The sequence below is a fragment of the Chrysochloris asiatica genome, unplaced genomic scaffold (genome assembly GCF_000296735.1).
Source record: "Chrysochloris asiatica unplaced genomic scaffold, ChrAsi1.0 scaffold00156, whole genome shotgun sequence".
In the NCBI taxonomy this organism is placed as follows: Eukaryota; Metazoa; Chordata; class Mammalia; order Afrosoricida; family Chrysochloridae; genus Chrysochloris; species Chrysochloris asiatica.
This window is the reverse complement of record NW_006408674.1, coordinates 7,087,023-7,109,160: the sequence shown is the minus strand read 5'-3', so window position 1 is coordinate 7,109,160 and position 22,138 is coordinate 7,087,023. Positions and strand designations below refer to the sequence as shown.

Genomic DNA, 22,138 nt, shown 5'->3' with positions numbered 1-22,138 from the left:
CAACAATTTGATCTATTCCTTATAACTTTCCCCAACTTGTCTTCAGGTTCTTATTCTGTACCTACTCCTTTACTTTGAAGTGTGCTGGCCTCACCTCCAGCTTTAGGATGGCTCTAAGAACAAATAAGGGCAAGTCTCATTTCTCCAGTCGCTGGTTTACGTAATGCGTTCTAGCATGGCATTCGCTGAAGCTAGTTCAGAAGATTCACGTAACCTAATCTGGGCTAAGACAGAAGAAGCTGATTGGTCACTTTTGGAAAAGAAGTGCTACAGCTATCTCAAGCAGCCTTTCCTTATTGGTGGGGGCTGTGTGTGTACTGAAGCGACCCTGAAGGAACCGGCTTGAAGATGAAGCCGACACTGCTGAAGCGTCCGGACAAAGGCAGCGGGTCTTTCATTGAGCAGTTGAGACACACAAGCCCCATACACTCACCTCTGGACTTCCAGGTATGTGACCCAGCAAATCCCTTTACTGTTTAAGGCAGCTGGAGTTGGGTTTCTGTTAGTCACCTAGAAAATCATGTTAACAGTGAGATACATGAAGACCAGAGTTGAGAAAGAGTGGTAAAAGTTCTTAAGCCAAGATCAGGTAAAACAGAGGTAGAATGACATCATGGTTTAGAAGATAAACTGAACTTTAATCCAAGCTTGCCATTAATGTTCACTATGTTATTGTAGGACCAAAGAGAAGAATCCATTTCGTATATAAGCTTTAGCACGTCCTCTAGCTCCAAGAAAATAATATATAGCCAGGCAGCTCAAGGCCAGAGGCCAGATGTTTTCCTTTACCCTAGCCTAAGAACAAAGACCACCAGTCCTGACCAATTAAACTGTAACATCTCATAGTTTGCCAATTGTTAACCAATCCAAAGATTGTAAAGCTGAGAAACCTGAGCTGTTTAAAAACTCTATAAAAACCCTGCAGACAAAAAGTTTGAGGCTCTTTCCCTATTCCGCTGCGTCGGATGAGGTTAGAGACCTGGCTCGAGCTTGAATAAACAACCCTTATGTATTTACATCGGTGACGGCTCCTGGGTGGTCATTGGGGACCCTGAATTCTGGGCATAACATTATCTCAGATAAGACACCTAACTTTTCTAGCATTGGTTTCAATGAATAAAACAAGAGACCTGTACTAGATGAATGGACTCCTGGTGTGGCACTGTGCACTAATGCGTCAGACTGCAAAGTCGTTCGAACTGTAAGGTTGGTGGTTCAAACTCATCAGCTGCTCCTTGGAAGCCCTATACCCCTGTATATGGATCGGAATCGACTAGACGACACTTAACAACAAAAGCAACTAGATGAGTGGGTCCCTCTTCTTTTATCACCAAGACACGGTTTTATAGTTTCTTATTGCAGATTTTGTGTTTTTTAATATTTCTGTATATCAATAAAGTTTCTTATGTATTTATTAAAGTATACAACTACAAATCAGCTTTTCTGGTCAGCACAAAATTGTTAAATGATTTACCTTACTATGTTTACCATGTGAGTCATGGTGTGGCGCTGTAGGATAAGCACTGGACTGCTAACCACAAGGTTGGTGGTTCAAACCCATCAGCCACTCCTTGGAAAATCTACACAGGGTTGTACTGAGTCATAACCGACTCGATGGCACTTTAACAACGATGTTTACTATAACTTGCACTGAATGGGTAAAAACAAGATATTGGTTACTAGCTTTTGAAGCCTTAATATAGATGCCTTTTCTAATCAGCTTTTACAAATACTGAAAATAGTTTCCAGATCCTCTTCTTCTTTTAAAGATCTTTGGAGACACATAAGAACTGATGTAGTTGATAACTGCAGTTACTCACCATCAGTGTTCAGAAGAGAAAACAATTCAACGCCATCTTAAAAATTATAATTCACATTAAATTACAAGTCTTAAAATTCTTATTTACTTCTTCATAAAATGCTCAATGTAGAAAACACTTGTGCATTTAAATAAGCATTTAAAATACAAGGTAAGATACAAAACAGTTTGACAGATATTCTTCTGTCCCTTGTAAAACTGGACTAGAAGGCAATCCTCAAGACTCCAGAAACATTCTAAACAAGTAAAAGAAAAGTGGAAAAGATGTCCCTTTCATTTACAATCAGGACAGACTGCATTCAGTTAGGAATCAAGGTTCTTGATCCTGTCTTGTACAGTGTGAGCCTCTGGGAGGCAGAAGTCCCACCATAAAATGTAAAGGACTCACTTTCCAGCTGTCATTTTGTAATGCACTTAAATCAGACGAACATGCTCCAAGCTGTTTGGATCAGAATTTAAAATCCTGCATTCCATATTCAATAGAACTTTTTAAAATTCTTCTTCTCTTTTGGCTATTTATTAAAAAATGTATTTCCATGCTTTTTGTGCATTTAAATGTGTTTCCTATTCAATAGTCTCCGTATTCTTAGCAATAAAAAAAAGTCTCTTTAAGGATCTAGTTTTCATTGCTTGCCTCTATTTATTTTCAGCTTCCTTTTGTAATTTGCCCAGGATCTCTTCTGGAGTTGTAGAGGCCAAAATCTTCACCACCTTTTCACGAGACTTACCACCCTGGATGGAAAAGAAATCAGTGTTAGGATAATGCACTTAGCACTTTCTCATGCTGTTGGAGAGAGCAGACTTCGCCCATCTCCAGTTGCACTGTGTCCTCACAAGCTCCCTCAGGGGACACTGGGGCTTCCTGGCCACTGAGCTAGCATTTCTGGTCACTCAGGTCTAATTAAAGACTCTCAGATTCCACTTATTACAAATGTTTATAACTCTCTAGGGTCTTTATATGTCAATTTCTAGAATAACAAAAAATTTGGAATAAATTCAACATGAATATGGAACCCAGATTTGAAATACTCTTATTCCAAAGAATTATTTTGTGTACATTTAAGAAGTTTAAATTGCCAAAATAAATATTGCAATTTTATATAAACTTTGTATAAAAACAATCCCAAACATACGGCGATGTGGATTTATGTACTGGACCGAAAGGGTGGCAGTTCAAACTCACCAGTCACTCCTGGGAAACCCTATACAGGGTTGCTATGGGTCAGAACTGACTCAATGGCACTTCACAACATTATCCAGACACACACATTTATGGAAATTTCAAAAGCGACCACACATCCAAGGGCTGTGACTCTACATCTTTTACAAGGCTATTCTTTGAAACACATCTTTTAAAAGGGGACTCTTTTGGGCAGGGATTTATCTAAATGAGTAGAATTTGCACAGGAAGAGGAGGGAGAGTTAGCACTTTATGGGCAGTCAGTGCCTGAGCACTGGCAGAGAACCAGGGATGACCCTGCCCAGGTGAGGGGCCTGATCAGACGATTTTAGGGAGAGCCTGCTACTCAACGGCTCTGAATGCCAACTGGAATCCCAAGGGGAGCTATCTCTGTCACTCTGGAAACCAAGTGGTGGTGGCAATATGCCGCCGAGTCGGTTCTGACTCAGCGACCCTGTACAGAGTTTCTGCGGCTGCAGATCTTTACGGGGGCAGAAAGCCTCGTCTTTCTCCTGTGGATATTCAAACTGCTGACTTTGTAGTTAGCAACACAATGTGCGGATCAGGGAAAGCAAGGAGAACGTGACAAAATATAATATAAACCTGGCTGGCCCCACTCCTGCAGGTTCTACTTCACCAAGTCTAAGGGAAACCACTCCCAAAATCAAGGGACTGGGGGTTCCACACAAACCTGTCTTCCTAATGAGTTCCTCCGAGTGAGCGAGGACAATGTGGGCAATCAGAAATTCGGATGCCCTGTTCATAGAGATGGCCACAGGAACCCTATTAGATTTTTAGTGTGGGGTGACTTAACGGAGAGGTGAGCAGGATTCATCTGACAGAGAAAGAGGGATGAATTCAGAAAGAATAGGATGGAAACAAGGAACAGAAGAATATGGCATGGACATTCTGAATAAGGGCTGAGGAAGTGGGAATGAAGGAGGCTAGCTAGAAGAACTTACAGATTTTAGTGATCGTATGAATATTAAAGAATAAAACACTTGGCTTTTCAGGTAACTGGAAAAGAACAAATACTTTATTAATATGATTGTGGTGGGTGTGTGCTGTCTAGTTGGTGGGTGTGTGCTGTCTAGTTGGTTCTGACCCATAATAACCCCGTATAGGGTTTCTGAGACTATAAATCTTTACGGAAGCAGAAAGCCTTGTCTTTCTCCCATGGAGCAGCTTGTGGATTTGAACGTCTGACCTTGTAATTTGCAGCCCAGTGCACAACTCACCACACTACCAGGACTCCTTGATTAGTGTGTACTAATCAAAGAAGTTTAAAAAGAGAGTAAAGCCTACCTTATCCAAAATGACATCACTCTTCCTGAGTTCCAAGACCTTGGAGAGGTAGCGGCAGAGCTCAGCGTTAGCCTCGCCTTCTGACGGCGGTGCAGCAATAGCTACGCCGATGGCTTCAGCTGTCACATCTGAAACAGAGCGTGTGCACTGGAACCTTACGGCCTGACAGCATTCTTCTTCTTTACAAAGTGAGGATATTTTTGCAAAAGAGGGTTGTTGATTTTTGAAACACATAAAGGTTTTCGATTAATAACAGCTGACTCAGTAAATAAATGATTAAACTTAACACAGAGGAACTTAAGCATGATAAATATGCCTCTAGTTTAGTGGTTACGAGTCAGGCTGCTAACCTCAAGGTCAGCAGTTTGAAACTACCAGCTGTTCTGCAGCAGAGGGATGAGGATTTCAACTCCCGTAAAGATTTACAGCCTCGGAAATCCTGTACAGGGTCGCTGTGAATCAAACCGACTCCACGCACACCACCACCATCACCATTAAAGAAATCCAGAAAATAAATCGGCTATTTGGCCTACTCTGCTGATCATGCCAAGCCTACACAATGTGCTCTACATCCAATAGATCCTACACTTGGTTTCATCTCAATAACTGCAATCCCCTCCACGTAACAAGTCATCCCACTTCCTCCCTGGGGTTCCATTTCCATTCCACCCACCTTCCCAACCCTTCTCAACTGTTTTTAGGTAAATGCTGCCCTTTTGATTTTGAATGGTAGACCACTTCATGGCAAGCATACTGTGAAATGTATTTTTAATATTTTTTAATTTAATGATATAACTCAGTAAAAATTTACATACCGTTTACTACACACTGATTTTAAGGGCATGCACATTTTAAGAGATATCTTAATATTAACTTGTTTATTTCTTATAATGATTTTATGAAGATGCTATTATACCACTGTTGTTGTTAAGTGCCATGGAATCACTTTCAACTCATAGCAACCCAATGCAGTTTCTAAGGTAGGGGGGTGTTATTTAATTTTAAGTGCCGTCAAGTAGGTTCCGACCCACAGAGACCCTGTATAAGGTTTCTGAGGAGCGGCCAGTGAGCTTGAGCTGCCAACCTTGAGATTCAAACAACTTTTCAGTCCAGCACATTAACCCACAGTGCCATACCAGGAATCCAAGGTAGAGGTGGGAACTTTTTTTCTGCCATAGGCCATGGATATTATAACATTGGTGGTGGTGGTTATGTACCGTGGAGTCGGTTCCGACTCATAGTGACCCTGCACAGGGTTTCTGAGGCTGAAAATCTTTATGGGAGCAGAAAGCCTCATCTTTCTCCCGCAGAACAGCTGGTAGTTTCGAACTGCTGACTTTGCATTTCGCAGCCCGATTCGTAACCACTACGCTACCAGAGCTCCTTATTTATAACATTGTTGTTGTTGTGAAGTGCCGTCGAGTCGGTTCCGACCCATGGTGACCTTGTATAGGGTTTCCGAGGAGCAGCTAGTGAGCTTGAACCGCTGACCTTGCAATTCAAATGGCTTTGCAGTCTGGCGCATTAATCCACAGCGCCACACCAGGACTCTGTCCTATACTTAATATAAATTTAGGTTATCATGAAAAAAGCACCTAGATTGGCAGGACCAAACCAAATGATTCCCGTCAGTGGGTCGGACATTCCCCACCCGTTTGCGTGGCTGGTGGGTTTGAACCACCAACCGTGCAGTTAGTAATCCAGTACTTATTCTACAGCATGATGCCAGGACTCCAATAGCCCATTAGTATCTCCATTTTAAAAATAAAGAAACCAGAAAGGTAATTTGGCCAAGGTCGCAAGCTAGGGAGGGATGATCTGATTCAGAAATGCATGTGAACTTAGGTTTTGGAATCCATGGACAAAGAATGAGTTTACAGAGTGGTCCAGCCTCTCCATTAGTGTAGCCTTCATAAGAGCAACCTGTTACTGCTAATACAGGATCTACTGAAAACAGTTTGCAAGTGCACTGGAGATGACCCTACACCTAGGGTTACTTAGGCATTTCCACACATGATTCGACAATACTTACAACATCACACTCTACCTGTGTAAACAGGACTACAGTACCCACCAGTGGCCTGTCACAGGCTTGATTGATTCTAAAGTTACAGATCTTCACATTTTCCTATCTTTGAAATCAAGACGTGTCTTGTAATCGATGACTGGTATGGTGCTGTAGGATAAGCACTGGACTGTGGGCCACATGGTCAGCAGTTGATACCCACCAGCTGCTCCTTGGAAACCATGCACAGGGTCTCTGAGATGGAACTGAATCCATGACACTTAGCAACAGCAACAAAGGTGTGAAGTTGTTAACAGTTGGCAATGAATTGATTCTAATTTACAGTGACCCTGTGCCAGAGGAGCACGGTACTCCACAGGGTGCTGGGGGAGGGGGAGTCCTTTCTGAAGCCGATTGCCAGGCCTTTCTTCTGAAGCACCTCTGGGTGGGTTCGAACTGCCAACCTTTCGGTTAGCCGTCAAACACGTCTCTGTTTGTGCCACACAGCGACTCCATTTAACTATCAGTGGGAGTGCAGCGGCTCTGCAGGATAAGCACTGGCTTATGAACCACAAGGTCGTGGTTGGAGCCCACCAGTGACTCTGCAGGTCAAAGATGAGGCTTTCTATTCCTGCCAAGATTCACAGCCTCAGAAATCCTATACAGGTTCACCTCGAGTTGGTTCTGACTCAGCAACCCTGTACAGGGTTCCTAAGGAGGGGCTCATGGGTTTGAACAGCCAACCCTGCAGTTAGCAGTCTATTGCTTATCCTACAGTACCACACATAAAAAGCTCATGTACTTTATAGTTGACGGTATCTTTGTTGTTGTTCCAACCCATAGCGACCCTGTATAGAGTTCCTGAGGAGCGACTGGTGAGCTTGAATCATCGACCTTGCGTTTCAAACTGACCTTGCAGTCCAGCCCTTTAACTCACAGCACCACATGAAATACTGTCCCTGGCAACTTACTTAAAACCTCTCAGATTCTCTCCCCTTCCTTAGGCAGTGAGGAGCCTTGGTGGCACAGTGGTTAATGCATTTACCCACCAACCTTCAGCTGGCCCCCACCAGCCATCGTATGGGAGAAAGATGAGGCATTCTGCTTCCATAAAGATTCTCAGCCTTGGGAACCCTATGAGGCAGTTGTACTCTCTGTCCTAGAGGGTCACTTAGAGACAAAACTGACTCAAGAGCACTGGGCCAAGGTTTCTTAGGCCAGTGATCCTGACACTGAATGAAACGGTCTCTCCTTATTTTCTCTGGTCAATGACTCCACTTTTGGAACAGAATAAATGGAAAAACAGAATAAATAGCATGCACATGTCTCTATATATGTCTCTTTTAAATACCATGTTTAAAAGAACAATATCCAGTTTTTCATAGTTTAGCATGTTTAAAAATAAAAAACATAACTCACTTTCAAACACTAGAATTGCACCTTTACATCAGGATTCAGAGGGAGTAGACATTTGACTTTCATAGGATAAGCTTTCAGCTAACCAAGATCAAGGAAGAATGGAGGCGGCACCCTTCCCGAGCATGAACCTCACCCAGGTGTCCAAATATACCTGTTACAGCATTTTGTTTGGAGCCAGGTTTGGCATGGATGGCGATGGTGATACAACCTTTAGGATCAACTGCCACAGGACCTGAGGAAGGAAGTGGTCGTTCTGGTTCCTTGTTCTGGCTTTTACCCTAAAAATGACAACAACCACACTACAATCTTACAGATGATAATGTATTTTCCCACACGTTTAATGTGATCTGCCCACTACTTCTCTGCATCTCTAAGCAAGACAAACTAATCAGTCATGTCCCGGGAGGTCTGAACAGAAGCCATGAATCAGCACCAAATAAACTGAGGTTGGTTTTTGGTTTTAGAATGCATTCCTGTCCTCCTTCAAGGCTCAACTCAATTCTTCCATAAAGTCTTCCCATCAACCCCACAAAGTGCTTTCTCCTGCCTAGGAAGATCTGACTCTGGCTCCTACATCTTAGTTCTGGTGCTTACCACAAGCTTTATGCTTCCAATTATCCCGGAACAGGGATTATTTAATACTCAGCTTTGTGTCCAATGAGTAGGAGCTAATAAATGTTTTGTCTGTGAACAACTATGGCTAGAAGTGGGTATGTGTGTAGGTGTCGGGGGTGAGAAAAAGAACAGTGGCAGATATTTAAATGCCTACTATGTACCAGTCATTTCTCGGGAGATAGAGGAGGCTTTCTGCTCCCGTAAAGATTTACAGCTTCAGAGACCCTGTGCAGGGTCGCTAGGAGGCAGAACTGACTCCACTCCATCCACGGCACACCACCACCACCTGGGACGGAGTGGAGTCCTGCTGTGGCGCTGTAGGATAAGAACTCAACCTCAAGGTCGGCTTGAATCATAAGATTGGCGGTTCAAACTCACAGGCTGGTCTTTGGAAACCCTTATACAGAATCGACTCAACGGCACTTAACAACATGTGACAGAAACTGTACTATGAACTCCATTCCTTTAATGTATTTTTTAACGTTTTTATTGTGAATTGAGTGATAGTTTACACAGGAAAAGGTTGGTTTTACACTCGTCCTATCCTATTTCGTTTTATTGCAGTGATTACAATCTCCTCCATGCGTCTTCATTCAACAGTTCATTCAGGAAGTATTAACTGAGCCCCACGACCAAGGTGAGTAGAGATACATAGTCCGTGCCCTAAAGGGGCGTCGAGGGAGAATGATCAGGATTATAAGACACCATGCTAAGTGCATCAACACGGGCACGCACAGGCTTTCCTGCACACAGCGAAGGCAATCCAGCCTTCGGAGACCAGAAAGCTGGTAGCAGGAGGCAACGCTCCAGCTGACTCTTTAGAAACTCAGCAGTGCTTAGCCAAGCAAGCATGGAAGTAGTTGTTATTCAGTGCCGTGGAGTCGGTTCCGACACACAATAACCCTGTCTAGTTTCCAAGGAGCAGCTGGTGGATCTGAACCGCCGACCCTGGAGTTTGCAGTCTGTGCTGATCCCACAGCGCCGTACCAGGGAGTCCATGGTGGAAGTAGGAGCGATGTGCTCCTGACAGCAGGGACGTTACTAGTATGCTGGACCATGGAGGGCTAGCCTGGGTGTGTGCGAGATGAAGGCGACAGACCCAGTTCTGGAAGAACCTCGGGTGCCGCCGGGCCAAGGCTCTAAGGCAGGGGCTTAAAGGAAGCTGTCCAACCCGGCTGTCCTGGGCCCGGAACCGAGTGACAACAAACTGCGGGCGGTGCCTCTCACCCACGCACTCATCGCGCCCCACCTGGTCCGGGACCCACAGGGTTCGCTTCTCCTCCCCTCGCGCTCCTCAGCAAGCATCCCTGCGGCCCACCCTCTAGGTGACACAGGACTTTTCACTGGCCTTGTTCGTTGCACCAGCCTTCTTCGGCATGTCGGCGCCAAAAGGGAGCCGCGCAGAGGACCAAGTATCGAAGACTGCCCACAACTGCCGCTGCACGCTGCCGAGCCGCAGCATGCCCGCCAGGGAGCTGCAAAGGGCGGCCCGGTGCCGGAACTGTCCTCTGCGCCTGCGTGAGCAGCGAGCAAGAGCGACCCCAGCGCACGGAGTATCTGCTCCGCCTTAGAGCGACCCCTTCCGGCCAGCGGGAGCACTCTGGTCGTCCCTCATAGATGTGGTGGTAGTTGCATGCCTCCGAGTTGATTTCGACTTACAGCGACCGTCTGTATAGGGTTTTCGAGGTTGAAAATCTTGACGAGAGCACAAAGCCTCATCTTTCTCCCGTGTAGCGACTGGTAGATTCGAGTTACCTTGAGGTTAGCAGCCCAGTTTATAATCCACTACGCTACCAGAGCTCCTTCTCATTGAGATTGTTGTTAGGTGCCATCAAGTCAGTGCCGACCTTATGCACAGAAGAACGAAACACTGCCTGGTCCTGGGCCAACCTCACTATCGTTACCACGCTTGAGCAAATCGATGCTGCCATTTGGCCAATCCATTTCGTTGGGGGTCTGACCCTCCTCCACCTTACCAAACACGACATCTTTCTCCAGCCAAGAAAGAGAAGGAGAGATGGTGACCTGGAGTCTTATGTCGTGAATGCCTCCTTACCTTGCGGGGAAATTGTATCACCTCTGGTCTTTTTTAAAAATTTAAAAGCTATCGTCACTTCACCTGACAAGCCGCAGGAGTTCAGTGAAGTGAGCTGCATAGAGAAGTGAGAAGAGCAAGGTGTCTTCTCGCTCGTGCAGCCAACAGCAGGTGCAGACAGAGCTCCACGCTGCGTCTACAGCCCACAGGTAGATGGTTTAACCCTTACATACATTTATTTCATGAGTAAATGGACCACCTACCAGAGTAATGGCCATGGGATGGAGGATTGTTTCAAGGACATTCTGGAACTAGGATGGTCAGAACTATGGAATGGCTGGATGTGGAATAAGACTGAAAAGTCAAGGATGATGCCAAGTCGGGGGCCAAGGAAAAGTTTGGGGCGTCTGCAGAGCTGAGTTCAGATTTTGACCTAGAGTTTGAGATACCAATGGGGCATCCCAGTAGACATATTGAGGGGGCAAGTGATTAGAGGAGTCCTGGTTTGGCGCTGTGAGTTCATGCACTGAACTGCCAAGTCGGTTTGAACCGCAGTCAGCAGTTCAAGCTCACCAGTGACTCCTCAGAAACCCTATACAGGGTTGCTATGGGTTGGAACCCACTCAAAGGCACTTAACAAGTGATTCTATGTAACGAAAGCTTGAGACCACCACTCATCTGTGAGTTTGTCATACTGTGGTGGCTTGTATGTTGCTGTGATGCTGCAATCTATGGCACCAGTATTTTAATTCCAGTAGTCACCCATGGTAAACAGGTTTCAGTGGAGCTTCCTGGAAGCAGAGGCATAATCCAAATGGCTAGCCATTCAGCACCTTATGAATAGCTGTGGAACATTGTCAGACACAGTGCCAGAAGATGAGCCTCTCAGGTTGGAAGGCATTCAAAATACAACTAGGGAAGAGCTGCCTCCTCAAAGTACAGTTGACCATAATGACATGAACAGAGCAAAGCGTTCAGGACCTTCATTTGATGGGACACAACTTGAGGAGAAACTGCAGTGGTGGTGGTGGCGATGGTGGTGGTGTGCCACCAAATCGATTCCAACTCCAAGTGACCCTGTACAGGGTTTCTATAAATCTTTACAGGAGCAGAAAGCTTCACCTTTCTTAAGCTGACCGCCTGGTACATTCATGGTACATTCAAACTACTGACCTTACATTTAGCAGCCCAATTCACAATCCACTAAGCTACCAGGGTTCCTTAGAAACAGCTGTAAGCATCGATTGATGATAAGAAAATGGAATGTATAAAGTATGAATCTAGGTTGGTAGTTCAAGCTCATCAGCCGATCCTTGAAAACCCTATACAGGATCACTATGGGTTGGAATCAACTTAGGGCACTTAACAACAGCAACAATGGGAAAAGTACTGAATGATGCAAAAGGCATGAAAAGAAGATGGAAAGAATGCAGTCTCTGTACCAAAAAGAAATGGTCGATGTTCAACCATTTCAAGATATAGCATATGATCAAGAACAAAATGGTACTTAAGGAAGAAGTCCAAGGTGCACTGAAAGCATTGGCAAAGAACAAGGCCCTGGAATTGATTAATACAAATTGAAATCTTTCAACAAACTGATGCAACAATGGAGGAACTCACTCATCTATGCCAAGAAATCTGGAAAAGAGTTTCCTGGCCAACTGATTGGAAAAGATCCATATCTGTGCCCATTTCAAAGAGAGGTGATCCAACAGAATGCGGAAATCATTGGACAATATCATTGATATGCATTACTCATCTGTCAGTTTGTCATAATGTGGTGGTTTGCATGTTGCTGTGATGCTGGTAGTTAGGCCACCAGTATTTACAATATCAGCAGGGTCACCCATGGTGGGCAAGGTTCAGATGAGCTTCCAGACTAAGACAGACTAGGAAGAATAACAGGCTGCTTTCAAATATAAATTCACTGAAAACCTTATGAATAGCAGTGCAACACTACCAGAATATTGAATACTGAAACATAATGAAGAACACCAGAATACTGGTAGATACAGAGCCGGAAAATGAGCCTCTCAGATTGGAAGGCACTCAAAATATGACTGGGGAAGAGCTGCCTCCTTGAAGTAGAATGGAGTAAAGCTTTTGAGACCTTCATTTGCTGATATGGCACAACTCAAAATGAGGAGAAACAGCTGTACACATCCATTAATAATTGGAACATGGAATGTTCGAAGTATGAATATAGGAGAACTGGAAGTTGGCAAAAATGAACTGGAATGCATAAACATCAATATCCTAGGCATTAGTGAGCTAAAATGGACAGTATTGGCCATTTTGAGCCGGACAATCACCGCTTTACTATGCCTAGAGAGATAAATTGAAGAGGAATGGCATTGCATTCACCATTAAAAATAGTATTTCAAGATTTACTTTAAGTAAAACCCTGTAACCGACAGAGAACGTCCAGAGGTTCAAGCCAGGTTCTGAAGAGAACAAGGTACTAGGGGTCTTACTGCTGACATCAGGTGGATCTTGACTGAAATCAGAGAATACCAGAAAGATGTTTACTTGTGCTTTATTGAGTAGGCAAAGGCTTTCGATTGTGTGTCTTATGACAAGCTATGGACATTGCAGAGAATGAGTATTCTGGAACACTTAATTGTGCTCATGAAGAACTGTACATAGATCAGGGGCAGTTGTTCAAACAGAAGGAAACACTGAATGGTTTAAAATAAGGAAAGGTGTGTTGAAGGTTGTATTCTTTCACCATACTTAATCTGTATGTTGAGGAGCTTTGGTAGCGTAGTGGTTACGAATCGTGCTGCGAACCTTAAGGTCAGCGGTTCGAAACTACCAGTCGCTCTGCGGAAGAAAGATGAGGCTTTCTATTACTGTAAAGATTTACACCCTCGGAAACCCTGTACAGGGTCGCTATGGGTCGGAACTGACTCGACGGCACTTAACAACAACAATCTGTATGTTGAGCAACTAATTTGAGAAGCTAAATTATATGAATACCTCAGCACTGGGGTTGGAGGAAGACTCATTAACAACCTACTATATGTAGATTGTTAATGGATGATAATTGTACATGGATGGAGTCCTGGTGTGGCACTATAGGATAAGCACAGGACTGCAAGGTCAGTTTGAACCACAAGTTCAAACTCACCAGCCACTCCTTGGGAACCCTGTACCAGGTTGCTTTGTCAGACTGACTCAATGGTACTTAACAATAACAATATGCAGATGATACAACCTTGCTTTCTGAAAGCAAGAGGACTTAAAATACTGATGAAGGTCAAAGACTACAGCCTTCACTATAGGTTGCACCTCAGTGTGAAAAAAACAAAAATCCTCACCACTGGACCAATAAGTAACATCAAGACAAATGGAGAAAAGACTGAAGTTGTCTAAGACTTCATTTTGCTTGGATCAACCATAAATAGTAATGAAAGCAGCAGTCAAGAAATTAAATGAGGTATTACACTAAGGCAAATCTGCTGCACAAGACCTCTTTGAAGTGTTCAAGAGCAAAGATGTCAGTTTGAGGACAAAGGTGTGCCTGACCCAAGCCATGTGTGGCATTTTAAGTCGCTTCATATATTTGCATGTGAAAGTTGGACAGTGAATATGGAAGACTGTAAAAGAATTAATGTACTTGAGTAATGGTGTTGGAGAATATTAAAAGTGCTGTGGACTGCTTCCAAAGAATTGTATTGGAATAAAAACAGCCAGAATGCTCCTTAGTGTCCAGGATGGCAAGACTTCATCTCTCATACTTTGGGCATATTATCAGGCTGACCAGTCCCTGGAGAAGGTCATCATGCCTGGTAAAGTGGAAGGTCAGCAGAAAAGAGGACGCTCCCCAACGAGATGGGGAAACACAATGGTATCAGCAATGGGCTCAAGCATAACAATTCTGAATATGGTGCAGGACCAGACAGTGCTTCATTCTTTTGTGCATAGGGTCATGGAAGCTAATAAAAATAGGTTCTACACTGTAAAACAGACACTTGGCAGGGAGAAAAAGGAATAGCCAGAAGTTATCACCATAGAAAGCTTTTAAGTCCGTCTTCTGCCTATAACTGATTGGAATATCTAAAATGGGGCTACATCTTGCCCAGTGAAGGACGCTTCCTGCGGAGCCTTTGCATTACATAAGACCACAGGTGGAATCCAGAACCCCATCCAGAATCTTCTGAGGTGGGAATTCTCCCCTTGAAGGACAAGCAGACCAGCCTGGAGTGGCTAGAAGAACAGAATATACTTCTTGAAAGAAAGACCTACAGGAAAAATATAAAACAGTAACAGCAGTCCGACTGACTACTACAAGAACAAGGAAGTTGCTCACCCAGGAGACATCAAGGCAAGTGGTCGAGTCCCCTCAGGGCAAACTCCTTTCCAAGACTAAGACTCAGGGGGAATACACAAGCAGGCATGCGGTCTGATGGGTGACCACACTGGTCACCGATAAGGGGAAGTGAGGGAAAAACAGCAATGAAGTCGAGAGCTAAGACTGACCACGTTCAATGGTCTTCTGTGAACCCAGGTGGAGACCTTGTTGGCCAGCAGTATGGCAAGACCTGGGGACTCCTGGGCTCAGAGACAGTGACATAGCTACAGAGGACTAGAGTGGAGAGTGAAGCATCCAGCTGATAAGAAGTGAGGGCATATGCACAAGAACACCCACAACTTACAGATAACACTCATTGACCTGGCTTCAATGGTTGATCAGAACTCAACTAGAAGAAAGAAGAGGGGGGAAAAAAAGAATAATCTGATACAACTTGATGAACTTGACCTACACCTATGGATGCAGTAGCTCAAAAGAGGGAACACATCTTTACAGCAAGGATGGTTCCCAGCCCCTCCATACACACAGGGTAGACAGGGATGGGCAACTTGGACATTGGCTACCCAAAATGGGGGGACTCCAAAGGCAAGAAGTGACAGGCTTACAAGCTTTCAAGAGGTAGATCCAAAAGGCATGGAGGAAGGTAGAATCTCCAATGAGTAGTATCCAATCTGTCTGGGTGGAGCTGATGAAAGAAGATGGGGATAGTACTCTTGTGGTACAATAGTGAATAATTGCTATCAGGACTGATTGTGAGGGTTGGAAATGTAAAGGTAGACGTTGTGTAGCAAAAGGAGGGGAGTTGTTGACTTTGCAGTTCGGGAGCGGAGGTCCCTGGGACCATGAAGAGAGAAGAGCGGAGAGCAGGACCCTACCCAGAGAAACAGTGACACCAGAGATGGAGGCAGAGATGGAACAGCTGGGGACTCTAGACCCATAGAGGAAAAGGGGCTGTGTGCTGACGACCGAGGGGCAGGACTGCGGGGTATATACCCTTTGGTTGATGGATGGAGGGGATTGTAACTATGGCAATGAAACAATATATCATAGGATGAATGTAAAGCTAATGTTCTCCCATGTAAACTATCACATAATTCATAAGAAAAACAAAACAAAACAAAAGGTTCTACTTGGAGTCCTGTTGTAGCGCTTTAGGGTAAGCACTTGACTGCTAACTACAAGGTTGGTGGTTCAAACCCACTAGCCACTTCTTGGCAATCCTATACAGGGTCACTATGATTTGGAACCAACCGGATGGCACTTAACAAGAGAAAAACGTACTTTGATAAAAAATTAATCAATCTTACTTTGCTGGGTGAATACTGAAACGCATCACACTTTTGTTTTTCCTCGGAATCCTTCTGAACTTTGTGCTGGGTAAACGATGCCCTTTTGGTCTCGAATGGCTGACTGTACTGCTCTGCTGTGCATACCTCACTAGTATTGCTGTGTTTCCTTTGTAGAACTGTCTATTGTTTGGCGGAAAATGGAGTCACAGGGGTGAGTTTATTTCCAGACTTGAAGGGTGAATAAGGGTCATAGTTTCTGGGGTTTCTCTAGTCTTTATTCAACTAGTGAGACTGGTCTTTTTTATGAGTTTGAGAGTCCAGTAGTTGCACATTAGATGACTGTTCACGAACTTTTTAGACCCCACTGGCTATCATCAAAGTGGAATGTTGTTCTTTCTGGACTATGTTATGCCAACTGATCTTGGTAATAAGTAACTTCAAACAGAAAATACTTCTATTCCATAGTAAATGCAGATTAGCTAGTTAACATTTTGCATCTTAAAATTTGAGAATGGTGACATACATCTTACTTTTGAACCCAGAAAAAGAACATATTTCTAACTGTAGCTTGGGAGATACATCTGGGTTTAAAACCACCTCCCACCAATTACTGACCTTTAAAATACATACATTTCATTGCCTGTGAACTTCATAGTGCTTACGTGAGAAACAAAGGAGAATGTAAGTTAAGTATTTAGTGTAGAGCCTGCTGCGTAAGAATCGACTCAGTTATTGTTAATAAGAAACAGCTGTGAGAGGGTCCTCACACAATTACAGCGAGTAACAGGCCAGCCCTCATTCCCCTGCCTACTGAGATTATTGTTGTTGTTAAGTGCCGTCGAGTCGGTTTCGACCCATAGCGACCCTGAACAGGGTTTCCGAGGCTGTAAATCTTTATGGGAGCAGATCGCCTCATCTTTCTCCCGTGGAGCAGCTGGTAGTTTCGAACTGCGGACCTTGCGGTTCGCAGCCCGATTCGTAACCACTACGGAAAAAGCCTGAGACCACAAAGCAATAGATGGCAGCAGTACTTATTATTGTGGTAATATAAAACATCAGCAACATGGCATTCTTAATCTGTGTTGCATTCCTTCCATAAATTAAAAAAAATCTCAACTATAACTACTGTTGCAAAGTTTGGCACTGTGGGTTAATATGCTGAATTTCAAAGTCGGTTTGAACGGAAAGGTCAGATGTTGAAGCTCACCAGCCGCTCCTTGGAAACCCTATATAGGGTTGCTATGAGTCAGCACTGGCTCGACGGCACTTAACAACAATAATTGTTGCAAAGTGGTGTCTTAACGTTCAACTTTTAGAAGAGACAAATGACAAAAAGCCAAAAAAAAAAGGATAATAGATATTTATTATTAAAAAAGAAAGAAAATTCTCGGGGCTGTCCCACTGTCTGTAAACAGTCCCATTTTGTGGACCTTCTATGGCTACATTTAGTTACAATCATTGTTCATTAGAACACACCCGAGACATTTGAAATACCTCAAACATCAAAACACATGAATTTATCTCTGGTCTACCATAGCTATGAAGGCAGAATCCTTTTGTATAATGGTTCCTCCAGTGTTTGCTGGTCACCCTTCAGTTTACCAGCAGCACGCATTCCACAGACACTGAGGTTAGCTGACGTTTACAGCCATCAGGTCTGTGATACCAGAGAGCCTACTGCCCTTTTCTTCCACAACTCCAAGAAATCTCTGCCACCAACACAGCTCGCCATGTTCTTGGAAAAAGAAAACGAAATACTATTTTGGATGAAAAAATTTTAAATCCTAATTACATTTAGGAAAAGAATTCTTTGTAAATTGATACTTACATTTTTAAAAATATTTTTTTTAACTCTCTTCAACTATTTGATAGATCTTAAATTTAATTATACTTAAGTTTTAAAAAAGATAATCACTTTCAAGGGAAGAAATGAATACTATTACTTCATTTATATAAAATAATTTGCTTTATAGAAAAGTATATAAATGTCACTCAGTCATTCTTCCGATCCTCTCCTACCAGAGCTATACCAGTAATGTTAATAATGTCACAAGTATACACATATTTTACTTCTTGGATAAATTGTGTAGGTGACAGAAAACATACTTTTCAGGCGGAGTGATTCTGTTTGATACCTTTAAAGTTTCAAAGTAACTGTCAGAAATATGTCAGTATTTTATTCTGTTTCTTGCTAAGTAAGATTCTGGGCACCCTAGAGGGGGAACTGTTATCTGTTGATCCAATCATCATCATCATCTAAATCCTGTGAATTTTCCGCAGCATCCCCTGCCCCACAGAGATAGACCAGTATAGTGGTGCAAATTAGTGATGAAGAATCCAGTTTTAGATTAGACTACACCTTTAGAGCCTTTCTTTATATCACATTATAAACTACACTTATAGTTTAAAACTGTAATATGTAACACATTACTATTATAAAATATCCTTTCCTGTAAATACATTGAAATTTTCTTGGGTATTTATTATTCTACGTTTACTACTATTCCAAATGCTAACAAGTTTCTTCACAGTTTCTTAATATCTCAAAACCCCAAATATAAAGACAGTTTTCTTAATTTTCCAAAATTAGTATTTGAGTTAATAGGAATTCTGTAGGAATACCGACCCATCTCACTTTACTTAACCTTCAAAATAGTTACAACAAAAACCAAACCAGCTCTATATATCAAGAGTCTTTCAATTACAAAACTACTGAAAGACCACAAGTCAGCTGATCTATAGTACACAACAGAAAGCTGAAATAGCTGCTTTTTTAAAAAAACAATTAAACTCAGTTCTCTTATCCCTCTAAGGTTATTAGAAAATGGAAAATCTGCCTTTAAATCAATGTTTTTCTATTTCTTTTAAGAAACTAAAATGTTTCTTATCTTATAAATATTCATAATACTCAAACTATTTTTTGTGGTCTTTGGGGACTAGACTACACGGTACTGTTTAGCCAAGGTGTATTATGGTGCTAAATTATATATAGAATATTATTTCTGGTATCTGTCCATCTTCTATTGAAGTGCCATTATTATTGCCAGGGGAACTAAAGAAGAAAAAAACAGTCTTGCTAGCAGTAGGTGTTTCATGTACTACTTTCTTCAATCCTTTTGTGCCATAGTGGGAATCTGGACCCTAAATGAGAACAAAAAGTTCATGAGTAATTTTCATTTAATAAGCACTGGTGTTTTAATTAGACTACTGTATTACATTAGAACTTCTGTATACCATTTTATGCTATGGTGACATCATACACTAAAATTCAATAACTCAGTCATCTAATGATAAAATGTTTTGCAAAAGTTAATTAGCGAACAGTGAAAAGGTTTTCATATAATTATTTTATCTTCTGTACAGCATCCAATCTCTACTTAAACAAAGAGGTACTTCTTCATTAAATTATTTCTTTTCAGAGCAGAGCTGGGCTGACAAGCACTTCTCTTTTCCCTCACACTTTCCTTTCTTCCCTTACTAAGAGGATCTACTGTCGGTGACCCTCAGCTTCTGTGGCATTAAGAGAAAACCACGGGCCCCGTGAGCTCCCCATCTGGAACATGCTGCATGACTCTTACTTTCAGTGTCGCACAAGCTGTGTAGCACACGTTGGGCAGGATCTCTATAGGGTCTTTGAACATGACCCTGAATGTGTTAGAGGTCCCATCGCAACTAAATCCGGTATCATTTTGTCCCAAGGTTTGTTTTTTTTCATATTCAATGATCTGTAAATTTTAAAGAATAAATACATTTAAGTGAAACCAACTAAAAACAAAATACGACAGAAAAGTATACGAAGCCCTTAAAGGAACAGAGCAGGTTACTAAGTCTGTGCTGTTTTCTTCTACTTATGTCTGTGGAGGCAAGATGGTTTTAAGCATGCTGCCAGGAAGCAGTTGTTTATCATTCATTCATCACAGCAAGGATTGGGAGGACGCCAGGTTAACAGGGCTTGGCTGTAGGGAAGAGGAGCAACCATGAAGAACACACAGCTTGGGAACTGGGTTTTTAGAATGTGTGGCTTTTAGATATCTGAGGGAAATGAGCTTTTATTCCTTGTTAGCCTTGGTCTTTGTTGCTAGGAGACTTCCCCTGCACTTCCCATTTACTGACATTAAAAAGAACTTATATGTAGTTCTCAGGCATATGAAGGTTCAGAATCTTAAGATTTTGTCTTTTTAACTTAATGCCATGATTAGGTCAGCCACTGCTATGAAGATGACCTATTCGGTGGGAAGTGCCATTGTAACTCAGAACTTAAAATACTGCAAATGGGCTTTCTGGTTCCTTTGGCAAGTATACTGAAATACAAATTTTGTTATAACATTACATATTAGGGATTTCTGGCAAGATGGCGGACTAGGCAGATGCACTATAAAGACCCTCTACAACAAAGATGTGGAGACCTAGTGAAACAGACCCAGAGGACAATCCTGGAACCTAAGCTTCAGGAAAGGTTAGAGCAGTGGACTGAGTAACTACTGGGAGGAGAAGCAGAGCAGGAGCTGTGAAAGGAGATGGACTTGTGAAGGAATGGCACAAATGTGTGATGGAAATGGTGCGATTCCTCCTTGTTCCCTATACTCCCCTGGATAACAAAGGTGAAGCTGGCCACCACCCTCTTCCAACTGCAGCATAGACACTGCTCTCCAGGAGTTCAGAGACATGTGGTTTGAGCCAGTGTGAGGTGGGTTGCCCACTGGGCCACCTTGGCACCTGGATTCAGGCAAGCTCTGCACCAGATCTACGGAGTTTCCAGGCCAGAATGAGACAAGTAGGAATCTTCAGTCAGTTACCCTGCCCTCACAGCTGCTGTCTGGTCCTGACATACACTGAAACTAGAAAGCTACAGGGCCTTCAGGAACTACTTCTGGATTTGGTGCCCCGAATACAGAGAACACATAGGTCTTATAGGAACTCCATCTACCAAACTGGCACACCCCTCCTCCTCCCACCAGGTGAGTTCCTGGGCTGTCAGGAGCCCCCCAGAGTTTTCTCCTCTCATACTTCACAACTGCACTGGATTTTTGCTTGTTAATTTTTCTTTAGTTGCTTTTATAATTTTTTTTCTCCTTCTCCCTCTCTTTCACATCCCTTGATTTTTATCCTTTCTATCTCCATTTTCATATTTTTAGTTTCTCATTTCTACCATCTTCTCCTCTTAACTTTTCTTTACTACTCTCTAGTCTCATTCTCTTTTCAGCTTCCCTTTCTTTTTTAGTACTTTTTTCTCTTCCTCATATTTTCTCTTGAATATCTCTATTTTCCTGTCCCCCTTTTTCTCTTTTTAGTTATTACATGCACTTTTTCCTGTTGCTGCCCATTTTTGTTTCTTCTCTTTCCTTTAGTATATTGTTTTCATTGTTGCTTGCTTGTTTATTCTGTTTTTGTTTTCTCTCTGCGGGTTTTCTCCTCTTGCCCTGTCCAACAGGAGACAGCAACAGTGTCCACATAACCCAATCACAACCATACCTTCTGCAGCTCCACCCACTGGGCAGGAGCCAATACCAGCTCCTATACTACTAACAATTCTGAGGATGGCACAGGACCAGGCAGTGTTTGTTTCTATTGTGCATAGGGTTTCTATGAATCAGAACTGACTCAACAGCACTTATCAACAGCAACATACCACCAGATAAACAGTAGGCTATGCCAACACCAGCCAAACCCACCCTAACCTGAGCTGCATGAATGGCAAATGGAAAATGGTGCACACATTTCCATTCTCTAATCACACCCACAAAAGGGCCATTGATACTAGCCTAAGAACACACCAACATACAAAAACAAATTAAATACAAATACAGTTGACAACCCAATGTCTTGGAGACAATAGAATATTTTAGCTCTCGTGAAGATACAGAGAATGGATCAAACAAAATGACCAAGATGCAGAGCCAGAAAAATTTCTGAGGAAGAAAAGGTAATGGTATAATGGTAATGGAACTACCTGAGAAAGAATTCAAAAGAATGAAAGAATTTAGGTACCTTCTAAAGATTGACAGAAAGCAAGGACAACACAGAAAAAAATTCAGAAGAATTTAGGGGAACACTACAGCATAGTGGTTACAAATCGGGCTGTGAACTGCAAGGTCAGCAGTTCGAAACTACCAGCTGTTCCGCAGGAGAAAGATGAGGCGTTCTGCTCCCGTAAAG

General features: G+C 42.8%; 2 protein-coding genes across 2 annotated transcripts in view; both read right to left on the bottom strand.

The window, feature by feature from the left end:
* Positions 1–2,455: 2,455 nt before the first annotated feature.
* LOC102838765 (chromosome unknown open reading frame, human C15orf40) lies at positions 2,456–9,805 on the bottom strand. The gene is made up of 4 exons (XM_006870949.1): positions 9,692–9,805; positions 7,880–8,006; positions 4,305–4,432; positions 2,456–2,551 (listed from the first exon to the last, which is right to left on the bottom strand). The coding sequence occupies exons 1-4, from the start codon at positions 9,803–9,805 to the stop codon at positions 2,456–2,458; spliced, it is 465 nt and encodes a 154-aa protein (XP_006871011.1).
* An 8,802-nt stretch (positions 9,806–18,607) lies between these two features.
* BTBD1 (BTB (POZ) domain containing 1) overlaps positions 18,608–22,138 on the bottom strand; it is a 71,724-nt gene continuing 68,193 nt past the window's right edge. Inside the window, 2 exon segments of the mRNA XM_006878286.1 lie at positions 18,608–19,123; positions 19,561–19,707. Of these exon segments, the coding sequence (XP_006878348.1) occupies positions 18,965–19,123; positions 19,561–19,707 (306 nt within the window). The 3' untranslated portion in view covers positions 18,608–18,964.

What these genes read in the sequence shown, in the direction of transcription:
- LOC102838765 (XM_006870949.1), bottom strand. Translation starts at nt 9,805, where the DNA reads ATGCTGCGGCTCGGCAGCGTGCAGCGGCAGTTGTGGGCAGTCTTCGAT. An exon ending in CAAACAAAATGCTGTAACAG is followed by an intron (nt 4,433 to 7,879) that starts GTATATTTGGAC and finishes GCTCTGTTTCAG; the next exon opens with ATGTGACAGCTGAAGCCATC. An exon ending in GTGATGTCATTTTGGATAAG is followed by an intron (nt 2,552 to 4,304) that starts GTAGGCTTTACT and finishes TTTTCCATCCAG; the next exon opens with GGTGGTAAGTCTCGTGAAAA.